General features: G+C 38.3%; 1 protein-coding gene across 6 annotated transcripts in view; it reads left to right on the forward strand.

The window, feature by feature from the left end:
* Positions 1-13,543, forward strand: part of DNM3 (dynamin 3) — a 510,159-nt gene that overhangs the window by 347,795 nt on the left and 148,821 nt on the right. For all 6 annotated transcript variants that reach the window (XM_046681889.1, XM_046681886.1, XM_046681888.1 and 3 more), the window contains one exon: positions 10,877-10,986. In XM_046681889.1, coding sequence (XP_046537845.1) covers positions 10,877-10,986 — 110 coding nt within the window. The remainder of the gene's footprint in view (positions 1-10,876; positions 10,987-13,543) is intronic.

The raw sequence follows: 13,543 nt of genomic DNA on the forward strand, positions 1-13,543 counted from the left end.
AAACTCAGCTTTGATTTTTGTTTGTCGCCTGGTGAAAAATGATGGGGGTAAAATTTAAACCATTCATCTCCTGAGTTCTGGGAATTGTCAGAGGATTTTATTTGTACATGCCTTCCTGACCCCCATTTTTTCAGAGAAGTAAAAATTATGTGGCATTTGTAAACAAGGTACTTTTATTGAGTTGAACTTTTACAAATGTATGGTATTCTTAGCCAAAATAACACTTTTATTTAATACAAGTATACCCAAAGGGCTATGCATGTAGAATTTCATATGATTAATATGCACTTGAAAGCTGTTACAAAGTAAGCATGGTTTTAGAGTTTGTGGAGTCTCTTAAATTCACTTTGTAATTTAATGTGCAGTAACAGAATTCAGAGTTGAGGGATATTACTACCAAAAACCCCTATCATATTATATACTTTTTCAAGTAAACCAGTTACTATTTCAAAGGTGAAAGTTTTTCTTTTTAAAACATGTAAGTTACGCTGCCTTGGAGTAGAGAAAGAAATAAGGAAAATGGGCATTTGAAACAGGCTAATTTTAAAGGGCTTGTAGTGCGTTTTGCCACGTTGAGTAAATTTTTTCCTTCCTAGTAACTGAAAAAATATAAAACATAAACTAAGTCCCTGTACATAGCCTGCTGGGGGAGAAAATCTAACCTGTGAAGTGCACTGCTACGTAGAGGTAGTTTGTAGTAGTTTATGAACGTACAGACCACCAGGAGTTTTTCTGTCTGTTTTATTCACATTTGCTATTTTGTTTCTTGCAAAGCTCCTCAAGTGCTATCCCTCTCACCTACATTTTGAATTTTCTATTTAAAATTTCTCATGCGTGCTATTTATAACATGGATATAATATTTTCCTGGCTAAAGACACTTTCCTTGAGTAAAAAGTCCTGGAAATTCCTAACAGCGTAACCATCTCTCTCTCTCTCTCACACACACACATGCTAACAATCAGTTCATGTACTGTGTGTTTTTTAAATGAAGTGTTGCTGGTCAATGCCGTTATTCTGCTTGACTGACTATTCATTTTTGCTAAGACATAATAATATATGATGATTCAATCTTGCTACTGCATTTTCGGAGTTCTTAATTGCCAAAAGTAGAATCTACTTTAGCTAGTTTAAGTAGAAAAACACTTATTAAGGGGAATAAATTGCTCAAAGAACCGTTGGGAGGACAAAATTCGAGGAGTAGCCTGCGTTCCCAGGAATGGTTCTCCACACTGAATTTCACAACTGGGGTTGCCAGGTTGCTGCTGCCTCCACCAACCTGAGGCTGCACAGTCAGCCAGCCACCCACATTACAGCCTCTGCATCCAGAGCCACACCAGCTCTGCCATCATCCAGGCCAACAAAACGGTTGCCACACATTCTGTTGCTCTCTGGTATGACTCACTTCTGAATCAAAGTCTGGCATTAAGTACATCAGATTGACTGAAGCTATATCTCATCTGGAGCCCTAGCCAGAAGAGCAAGATTGGAAAGGGAAAGAGAGTTTTGAATTGAACTCAAACGTTACAAGGAGGTTGCAGTGGGCGTTGAGATAACCCATCCTCAGAATCTGCTTCAGTTAATAGCTATGATTACATCAATCTGTTGAGATTCTGTGCCATTCAGCTACTTGGAAACTCGATGTGTGGGTGGAGCTTGCAGAATACAGGACCTCCCTGTAAGGTGATCAGGGAAGCAACTTGTTTTTTTTTTTTTTTATTGAAAAGTTAGAATACAAGGCATTTTCTCTAAGTCTGTTTAGCTCCACAGAGAACAGTCCAATGTCCTGCCTGGTTGGGGCAGAGAAATTCATCTGGTTGCTGGATTCTGGGGCAGGGCAGCCAAGGGGGATCAGGAACAACTTTTCAATATGTGAACTTTCACTAAGTTATCTTGTTTTTATCCCACTTTTGCTGTCCACCTTGCCTGGTATCTCTGGGTCCAAAACTTCTTTCATGTGATTTCTCTAGGGAAAAAACCTTCAGTCTCCTGCAAGGGCAGGAATGGGCGGAGGTGACCCTGGGTCACCAATTGTTCTCTGTACTTCCGTATCCAGACTCTACCTGATCCTGCTGGTTCATCTCCACAACTACACCCACTCATGTGGGGTCCCAGGTGACTCCTAGGACAGGACCCAATTGGGGTGGCGCCTCCTCTATTCTCTCCCCCTGTAGGTATTTGGGCGAATAACCCCTTTCTGTATGCTAAGTCAGTGAATGCTTCTCTCTCTGATTTCTCTCTTCCAAAGCTTTTGGGAATCTTGTCCACTCTTTTCTCCCCTCCCTGTTTTCTTTGTCTTTGTGGATCAACATTTTTTTGTTCTCTCACTGTTATCATAGTGGATTTAGGGGAGGGAGAAGAGATATATGCATATGATCCATCTGCCATGCTTAGCCACATGGCCTTTATATTTATTCTTTAGTGTACTTATCGTTATCAGTCTCATACATTATCAGTCTTGTATGTATAAATACTCACATATGAATATTTCTTTAAATATAAGGTTTGATATAGAGATTAAATATAAAAATTTGAGAATAAAATTCTTAATATTCTCACTTTCAAATTATAAAAGTACTTTTTTTTGTGGGGAGAGAGGAGGAGTCCTCATTTTGAGGATATTAGATGTACCTGAAAATATCAGGCAATGTATACAAAGGGCAAAAAAAGTGGCACTGCCCAAGAATGCCATGGGAATGGAGGAGGGAGCCCTCCAGTGGGCTTTTATGGCCGGAATTGATTTGGACTCTGATGAGAGAGAAGAGCCAGGAAAAGAGTAAGGTCTCCCATTGGGTGATGGCAAGCGTGACTATCTTTTTTACCCAGTGGACATCCGCCAATGTGAGCTCTGTTTAAGGATCTGTGTGAGTGCAGAGGGGGCAGCCACGAAGCCAATGGCATATGAACCATGGAGTTTTCTCGAGCCTCCTAGGACAACCCATGAAAGTCACACACAGGCATTTTCTTCACTGCCCAAGAGAAAAATCTAAAGAAGTAGTATTTACTAACAGCCTGCTAGCTCACAGATGCTGTTTACTACTCAAAATGTAATTCTGATTAAAGCAGGGAATTAGAGCCCAAATAAAAAATGGCTAGTTTATATTGTGAGTTTCATACTTGTACATCTCTATAGTTATAACTTCTTAAGAGCAATAAACACCAGATTTTAGTTTTCAACAGCATGTGGAACTGGTGTTCTGGTATTATCAATATTTTTATAGCCTCTCTTTTTTCTTTGATATTTTTCTTCTCTTGTAAGTTAGTGTTCATCTCGGAGTCCCTAATCCAGGCAAAGCACTATGCCAGCCCACAAGGGGACTGAGTCATACGTTCATTCAACACGTGTTTGTTGAATGTCAACTATGCAGCCAAAGCTAGGAAGGAAGCAGTTGCTCCCCTCGAAGAGTTGATGCTTTGGTAAGCAAGTCAGGACATAGTGTCAGAGGTGCAGGGGCGTAAGAGACATAGAATGGTTAATGACAACAGTAATGAAGATAATAATAGTAATAATGGATTTGCTCTTTCCCTTAGGAGTTTACCTTGTAGTTGGAAAGGCAGAGCGTACACACACTTAGCTGAAACATTTGGACACTTCGAAAATAAGATGAAAGTAGAAAGTAACGTAGTACAAGCCAAGCCCACGAGTGCTGTCACGGGATCAGACTGGGGTGGGAGGAATCCTAGAAATGGTCGAGGAGGCCTGAGCGCCGTGCCTGGCCACAGCAGGGGTTTCTGATGGCTGGAGAACACTGCACACTTGGGCGAGTTTGTGGTCGGCACATCCAAGTGCCCCATCAGGCAGGCAGGACACAGCAGAGGTGGTTTGAACTGGAAGGATCTGCTCAACTGCCTCCATGGTTCTGAAAGATGTTTGCTCAGTTAGGAGTCACAGGGAGCTGGACGGGGCTGCTTGGTGTAGGAGAGCTAGAGGAACAAGGCAGATCAAGTTCCAGGCAGACGGGGGGTGAGGGCAGAGCTCTGGCACTGCAGGAACACACGGAGAGTAAGTCTGGCACGTGGACCAGTCTCTGGAACAGGGATCCCGCAGTCCAAGCCTGTGTTCTAGAGTCCTCAGGTGTTCCAACCGCATTTCTTAGAGGCAACATCAGGGCAAGACGGTGAGTCTTAGTGGGCAGGTTTTCTCATAACCCCATTCCTGCTCCAATCAGAGGAGCTCCACTTTTTAATCTGCTTAAGATAGTGGGCATTGGTGTCAGAATTTTTTTTTTAAGGATTCCACCGACTTAAAAATAATGACTGCAAGTGGGATGGGGAAGGAAAAGAAGACAGAAAAATGAAACATGTAATACTTTAAGAAAAAATGTACATTAAGTCTGAGCTAGATGGAATATTTTTTTGCAGGCATTTTGAGGGGAAGAGAAGCAGAGTTGGCAAATAGGCAAAAGTATTTCTAGTGGAGGAAATAGGATGGACAAAGACAGGAAGACGCAATTGGATGTGTTCTGTGTAGAAAATGAAAATGCATTGACTTTCCTGGAAAGCAGGAGTCCCGTGGTTGATGCAGTGGGTGTGTTGAGGAATTTGAATTTACTTTGAAGGACAATACATTGTCGTCTTGGAGAATGAGGTGGGGGTGGGGAGCATGATGAATATGTATGCTTACATAACTCTTGTGTCAGTTTCTTAAAGCCTGAAAGGCTTGCATTAATTTATGGGATCATCACATTTTTCTTGGCCCTGGTCCCCACCCAAAAACCCAAGATAATGTCTTCAGTTTCCCTGTTTGCACACATTCTGGCCACAAATGTATCAAGGAAAAAATAAAACTTTGTCAGGAAAAATGTTGATCAACATTACTCTCTCTTGAGCAACAAGCAAATTATAATAATTGACTGTCCCAGGGTATTTCATGAGTTTTCAGTATTCTGCAAAAACATTTACAGCCCCTGGATAAGGGATTTTGTCAACTTGGACTAATCTATTGGCTACTGTCCTGTTTTGGGACCAGGTTCTTGGTGGCACAATCATTCAGTCTGCTCCTTTGACTGGTGCAGCAGGATGGCCCTTGTGGCCTACATACGTCGTTGGTGTGGTTGTGTCATAGGAATGTTACGTTCATTGCTAGCAAAGCGGTGCAGTACTGAGAGAGGACAAATAAATGTCAGTTTCTCAACAAGAGGAGACGTTTAACAAATTAGGAGTATACAGTATGGCAAATGCAATATACAGAATACGTGTGGAATATTACTGTGCAAGTATGATATGAGGCGTGATCAAAACCAAGAATCTTTGCTCTAGTGAAGCATAGCTATTCTCAGCAGCATAGAATATTCTATTAATCTGTCATGGAAGCTGTTTCTAATCTGACTATTTGTTAGCCTGAGAAATACTGTCGTGATGTCTTAAAATGTTAGTACAAGCCAGTGAAGAATTACAACAAATACCATATGCTTTAAAAATAAATTTGGTGCTGTTATTACATAGTTCAAAAATATATTTGGTGCCATTACTGGCTTTTTCATATATTTTTCTTTATCCTCTTCTAATCTAATCTCTTTCAAGCACTACCATTTTTTAAAACTTTACATCAGTCCTTACCTCTTAAGAGCAGTATATCTGCTGGTTTGGGTTTTGGTTTTGTTTTGAAGTGTATTGGATTGTCACAGTATATTTATATGTTTAAGTCGTGGGATTTATAGTAATCAAATCGAGTATATTGGTCTAGGTTAGTAAAACTTTACCTAAAAAAATGTATGCTACTAAGCAAAAACCTGTAAATTCATTCAAAATCAACTTTTGAGGTATTAAAATAGGTTTTTAAATCACATGTTGTTAGATCATTTTTAACATAATAGCACAGGTAGACACAATAGTAAAATGGTATAGGCACAACATCCTGGTAAAATTACATCATGTTGGAATTTTATGGGTGATGCATCATCAACAATCAAATGTCTGTTAAGTAACATCTGTGTATGTAACAATGTAATAACTGTGAAGTGTAAACACAAAAAGTTATAACACTCTTTGCCCTCATGGAGCTTCCACTCTACTTAAAGAGGCAAAGTGAACATAAATAAAGTGGCATCCTAGATAGTCTATGGCGAAAATTATGGAAAATTTGAGACCTATAAAAGAAAGAGGTCTATGACATGCTGTAATCAGAGTAGGCTTTATGGAAGAGGTGACACTTGACGTATTAGTGGACATTCAAGTCCACTAGTATTTGCCTTCTGTCAGGGGAGAAGACATTCCTAGCAAAGAGAAGCAATACAAACAAAGGCAGAGATAGAAATAATCATGGCAGTCAATCTAAATTTTGTAAAGGTTTAGTGATCAGAAGCAATGCCAATCAGTTAAGCATCCTATGCAGTCATTTTTTTCCATAGAATTTTTATTTGGTTCTCAAATATGTGTGACTATCAATTATCTTACTCAACATTCGACTTTGGTTGTCAGACATTCTCAAATCAATTCAACAAATATTTATGGTATATGCTATGTAAATTTCAATGACCCACGCTTTACTAGACATTATAATGTATAGAAATGAAGAAGGACTTATGGTCTTGTCCTTGAAGATTTTGTTGCCTTATTAGTGAGAAAAGGTATGTACAAAAAAAATGATTCAATGTAGTCATCAAAGTAACGCCACTCAAACATTCCTCAAGTTAGGAAACTCCCTACATGTAAATCACCAAGTGTATGCAGACTTTCCAGTCCTTTGCTTATGCAGGAGCTACTCCTCCACACACCCAACCCTCTCCTCTTACCCATTGTGGCTCTTCCAGCAACCAAGTTATATTGGTGGTGCTCTGTCGGCTAGAGGCCATCATTGGGCACTTGCCGACCCCACATCTGTCCCTCACTGATCCTGTTGTTTCCTTTCAAGAGCGATGAACACATACCGTGGACGTACCATAATCCTCACCTCCCTCCACTTTGATTCCTCTCTTACCTTTTACCACTCAAAGTTCAGTTACTTCCACCTCCTACCACACTCTTTCATACATTAGATGCATTCTTTTTTGGCCTTATCCTATTTCTCCTCTTTCTTTCCAATCTTGCTAAGTTACTGCAAGGAAAGAACATTAACTCTCTCATGTTCCGTCTCTCTTTGAACAAGAATCACTGTCATCTGGATGCCTTCCATACAAATAGTGCTGGTAATGTCTTATAACGAGGTACTATGTTGAAAGGTGAAGAAACGAATGATGTTGAATCAGTGACATCAACTTCTGAAGCTTTTGAAAATATGCAGTTCCTTTCTGAATCTCCATTAAAAAATTTTTATTCGGAATTTTACAAGTGTTTCCTCCAAAATGCCTGTTTAAGATAAAATTTTAAAATATCAAATTTTACTTCTTGTTTATTTACAAATATTGCAAAAAACATTCTGTACATTTTTGTTTTTGTTTGCAAATATGAGCTATTTCAGCAATAGAATTGACTGAACATTCTGAGTTCCAAATGAACAACCTTCACAAAAATTTTTGAATGTAATGCATTTGTAAGATATAGATGTCTGAAATATGGTGTAATTCAAAATGAACAGAATAAACAATACCCATTGTCCGAATTAAAAAGAGAAAGATGGGGGAATGACAGAGAGACAGACAGTTATAAACTTGGAAAAACTTTTTGCACAGAAGGTAGAATTTCAGCTGCATTCTAAATAATACATTGACATGGTAGGAAGTTGACAGGGTATCTCAAGTTGGGAAAAGAGTGTTGGCAGAGGTGTGTTTGGTTGAAATGGAGACTTCCTATGGAAGAGTAAAGGAGATATTGACAAATCAGGATTGAACCAATTTGTAGGTGTTTTTCAATGTCACATTAAGGAGTTTCATGGATTTTTCTTCCATAAATAATGGAGAGCTATGAAAGTTTTGAAGGACTGGAATGAATTTGACAGAGTAGATTTAGAAAGTTGCCCTTCCTGGTGATGTTAGAGGAATTAGAAGGCAAGGAGACTAGATAAGAGGCCATTTATAACCACACGCTTGTGAGATGCCCGGGACTTGGATTAATGTAGTGGGAATGTCAGACAAGGGGAGCTCCGACAGATGCTCAAACGCAACGCAACATAGTCTTGCTGTAATAAAGGAGGTGAAGGAAGACAATACATCAGAAAAGATAGTGACATTTCAGATTGGGTGACTGGGAGAATGAAAAATACACCTGATGGCGGGAACAGGGAGGTCAGAAGAGAAAAAACTAGACAGATGAGAGGAAGGAAAGTGATGATAAGTACGTGGGGCTCGGCACTGTCAATAGAAAGTTCATGTGAGCCCCATTTGTCATTTTAAATTGTCTAGCAGCCACATTCAAAACAGTAAAAATAAACAGATGAAATTATGTTTAGTAATACTTTATTTACTCCAATGTATTCAAAATATTATCATTTCAACATATAATCAATATGAAAGTATTAATGAGATAGTTTACGTTCTCTCTCTCATGCTAAGTCTTTGAAATCTGGTATGTATTTAACACTTAGAGCACATCCCAATTTAACTAGCTACGTTTCGAGGCCTCACCTGTGGCTGGTGACTGCCATATGCAGTGCATTATTAGACAGTTTAATAGAACCAACAGAAACTTTATAGCAAATGTCCCAATTAAGCTGGTGCTAAGACTCCCTGTATATTGGAGGTTATAATTCAGTTTATCCGTTCTCCTCCTCCATATTCCTTTTGTTTATTTTAGCTATTCCATATTCAAGATGTTCTTTTAGCAGAACATCATTCTTTCCCAAAAGCACTAAGAATTTTAGAAATATCCATGATGTACTGTTTCATTGCTCTCTCATTTAATTCTCCCTTTGACCTACAACTTTAATTAAAGAAGTTAGTCTGAATCTCCTTTTTCTTCTTCCTTTGTCAGTCTTAAAACTCTTGACTATGAAGTAATTTAGCAAAATGTCCTCAAAAACCTTGAGTAAATGACATTTAGTACTTTGGAAATGAAACTGCATTTTTCATGTTCCTCTGTCTGCATATGTGTGTATTTCTCCAGTGTTTAATATCCGACGTAAACTTGCAGAATTTTCAGTCTTCACTATATGGGAAAGAATGCAGTACAAAAGGGAGCCTACTTCTATAGAAAACATGCCAAGGACATTGTGTTCCATCTTTACAATGAAATGCAGATTTCTCATTAAAAGGCGAATCCATCATTTCAAAAGGTTGAATAGGATGGTGCATTAAAAAATCCAGCTGCTTAAATTTAGGGCATTGAAAAATGTCCAATAAAAAAACGTTCCCTGGGTCTCAAGCATTTTCATTTGATTATGTATTGGATAGCTTTTCATTCGATCTACAATCTTGCCTCTTAGAATTCTGTCCTAACATAGTTTGACAAGTGTTTCAAAGAAGTTAGACTCAACTATGATACTTCATTTGCTTAAATTATTTATTTTGCTATTTGGAATATCCTTGTGTTTGCTAATATATTATTAATTTTTGTACAAGAAACATTGGAAACTTCTTCCAGTGCTTTGCTTTTTCGTGCATATTCTTAGGCTTCTCTCACTCCCATTTAGTTTCTTTTATCTTTTTTTAATCTTTGAAGACATTGTCTTCCAGGACAGCCATTTTGTTCTCCAACTAGCTTCCTTCTATTTCTTTAGTCATCTATTTCTCTCTGCCTTGTTATTCCCGTGTGCTCTGCCTAACTTTCCTTGATTCATTTAGGAGTAAGAAGTGGCAAAGCCACGGATACTCCCTGCAGTAATTCTCTATGGGGTCTGCAGACAACATGGCCCCCACAGGCTGGCTAGGAGACACGGGAAATCTGCTCCACACTATGAAGCCTAGCCACAAGTTCTCAAGGAGCTGCTGTAGCAGCTGCAGGAACAAAAAGGCTTATATCAAACATATCTGTACAGTGCATGGATTTCCCACAGGAAATACATTAATAGTGTTTATTAAAGGTTGTGGCTAAGTCTCCATGTTCCCCTCCTCTGGAGTCTAGTCTGGCTTTTTCTCAGGACTAGCACTGGAGGTATAGGCTGGGACCATACAGAAGACTACTGTTTAACAAGCACTGTGCTAAAATGCCCCTGGTAACGGACGTTGACTGAGTGTTTGGCTCTCTCCTATGATACTGGCTGTTAGGCATTTATACATATGATAATCTTGCCCTTGGGCCAGTCCCTGAAAGTAAACGTTTCTAATAATTCTTTGCCGTTCAGTATGTTTTACGAAGACCAGTTTGGTCCCATTTGCAGACTTTCCCTCTCCAATGTCAATTTTCTTCCTAAAGAATTGTAAATTTTAAAAGATAATTTGTTCTGGTTAATATCAGTCCACTACTAATGGATTCTTTTTTCTCAAAGTGCTCCACAATTTAATGGAATCATTTTTTTTCTGGACCCACATTTTATTCTAGACCCAAACGAAGGAAGTGTTTTCTGTGCTTTATCATAGTTTGTAGGGGGTGATTCATACCGGGGTCCTTGTGCTTTCAGTCCCCTGCCAGCACTGGCTATCAAAACTGCTTAGGCTGCAAATAAAATATGAAATGAAATCCATCTGGCATTTCTCATTGAATTAGGACCAGAACATTTTTGTTAAATATTAACAGATGGCTAAATTCTTAATATCAAACTAACATTTTAAAACATCTAAGGGGACCCACATGAGGAAGAAAGGATAGAAGACCATGTGTTTTCTCCATCACCGAGCTCTTCCTTCCTCTGCACTGGCCCTCCCTCATTCTTCCCACCACGTGTGGAGAATCACTGGAGTCTCCTCTGTCAGATAACTTTTACTCCTTGGTAGCTGGTATCAAAATAGAGTGTGATGGGATCAAGATATTGTAAGCAAGTATTAGCCAACTCAGGTGGTATGTTGCCATTGGCATGCTGCAAGATCTTTTATTAAAACCAATTCTCTCTCTTCTCTCTCTTAATAGGAAAAAGAAAAGAAGTATATGCTCCCCTTGGACAACCTGAAAGTGCGAGATGTGGAAAAGAGCTTTATGTCTAGCAAGCATATCTTTGCGCTCTTTAATACTGAACAAAGGTGAGCAAGTGAAGCAGCTCCTGTCTTCAGACTTTTTCCCTTGAATTTCTACATGATCCAGAGACAAGATTTGCAGTAGTTCTTTGGGTCCCACCTTGAAATCTCCTAACTCTTCAGTTTTCCTTTCATTCATTTTGTATTTTTGGCATCCACCATTGGTTATAGATTCAAATGATTAAAACTTAAAATAAGGAAGATCTTCAAGTATTAATTGCTTTATTCCCTGGATTTCCAGCACACACCAAAATCATGCTGCTTCCATTCTTAAACTACATTTCATTACTCTAAAATCTTCCTTGTCCTGAATTTATGGTTTATATATTTATAAATTACTCAGTTATAATTTTTAATAGTATCTGTCTAGCCTGGATGGATATCACATAAGACCTTCTCATAAGTCTCAGACTAAATTCTTGCATCAGTGGATAGGATTATTCAGTTAATGTGAATACAAATGCATAGTACTTTATGGCTTTTAAAAGCTATGTCCATGTTCATTGTCTGGTTTTTGTAACAATCACTCATGAGGTAAGAAGATGGAGTTGTGTGGGGCCAGCCTGGTGATGCAGTGGTTAAGTTTGTATACTCTGCTTTGCTGGCCCAGGGTTCGTGGGTTCGGATCCAGGTGCCAACCTACACACTGCTCATCAAGCCACGCTGTGGCAGCATCCCACATGTAAAATAGAGGAAGATTGGCACAGATGTTAGCTCAGGGCCAATCTTCCTCCCCCCCGCCAAAAAAAGAGGAAGAAGAAGAAGAAGAAGAAGAAGATGGAGATGTGTGGTTACCATTCTATAAATTAGAAATGCAGCTCAGAGAAGGTAACTGACTTTTTTAAAATCACGAAATTAGCACATGGAGAGCATAACCCTGAATCATGGCTTCTGTGTCTAAGTCTACTTTTCCTTCCACTTGTATTTCTTTTTCTTTCCTTTCATTTATTTATTTATTTATTTATCTATTTTTACCGCTGCTCACCTACAGCATCAAAACGTAATTTTGGGCTGATTATCATGGAGGGCTGTGGTTGTTCATTGAAACTGAGCAGTAAAGTTAGATAAACAAATGGAGAGGTAACAGGGGACAGACAGAGAGATGTGAAAGTGCTACAACTAGGGAAGGATAATAAAGGAGATCTTTTCCAAATGGAAATGTTATAGGTAAAAGCTAATTAATTTCTATGAGTCAGTTATTAAGAGACTGAGTCATTAGGTGGCGGAGACTAATTTTAACCCAGGCCTTTTATCTTTATTTAGCAATGAATGAAATTCCTTGATTAGGTTCAATGACTGGCTCAGGGTCAATCATACAGTAAATCAAAATAGCAAAACAAAACCTTCTTCCTAAATTCCCAGGCACTTGCTCAGAATGACTCATAATACAAAAATACTCAGAATAACCACAAGAGCAAGTCATTTAAAGAATCAAGGGGAAGAAAATTAAATACAACTGCCCTGTCAGACACTGAGATGGGATTTTTTTATAGATTAGTATTATTTGAGAGTAGCCAGCTAATAGATGCTGAAAATGATAAAGGATAAAAAGATTTCCTGGAGGGAGCAGTAGTGTGTCTTGGTACTGTTTACATCAGAGCAGGGCAGAATTGGGAGGTCCTGAAGGAATCTGCGGAGATGTGCTCAGCCTTCTTCTTGAGATGCAGAGTGCAAAGTGTGACTACCACACAGGAGGTCTGACTACAGTTGAGTCCTTTGTCAACCTGGAAAGTTAAGGTTATAAAAGGACTTGGTACAAAGTATCCTTCAACTACACTACCTTTTCTTCCTATTTTATCTCATCACTGATTTATTAAACTTTCTGTCTTAAGATCAGTGAAAAATGAATGTTGTATGACACTCACTGGTGAAAAACAGACAATGGTAGAGCATCTTTGTAGATGAAATACAGCTGTGGATTTTAAAAAGAGCAAGTCACCAAAATAAGAAAACTCTGAACTTCTAAAATCTGGGTAGTCTGGAAATTTGAAAATGTGATAGATGAAATAACTAGAAAAAAATTAAGCAAGACTGATGGGCCCAGGTATACTAACAGTACTGTGAATGTTCCTGTCTGTGGAAGACTCATAGCTGAGTTTGTTTCTTTTTAATCTGTGAGATCTTTTTCTTTTAACTAGTGAGTTTAGTCCATTTACGTTTTTTATTGTTACTACTGATTTATTGAATTTAATTTGAAGTTTAATTTTTGCCTTTCTCTTTACCATTTTTAATTTTTTACTCTTTTTTTATTTTACTCTTTTTTTTTTTTTTGTGGTCTTTCTCTTTACCCTGCTTTTTCTATACTTATTTTCCCTCCTTCCTTTCCTGCTTTCTCTTCTTCTCATTCAGGTTAATTTATTTTTTTCTTGACTTAGAAGTTATATACTTTATTTTTGTTTTTTTAGACATCCCTTTAATATTTTTGACTTAAAATTTGAAGTGAGTCTTTCTACTCCCTTTCCAAAGTGACCTTAAAACACTTTGGCTCCAATAAATCTCTCCTGATTCCCACATTATTGTTATCCAGTATTTCAGTTCCACCTTACTTTTTTACCACTTTAAT

Source organism: Equus quagga, chromosome 13 (genome assembly GCF_021613505.1).
Source record: "Equus quagga isolate Etosha38 chromosome 13, UCLA_HA_Equagga_1.0, whole genome shotgun sequence".
Classification (NCBI taxonomy): domain Eukaryota; kingdom Metazoa; phylum Chordata; class Mammalia; order Perissodactyla; family Equidae; genus Equus; species Equus quagga.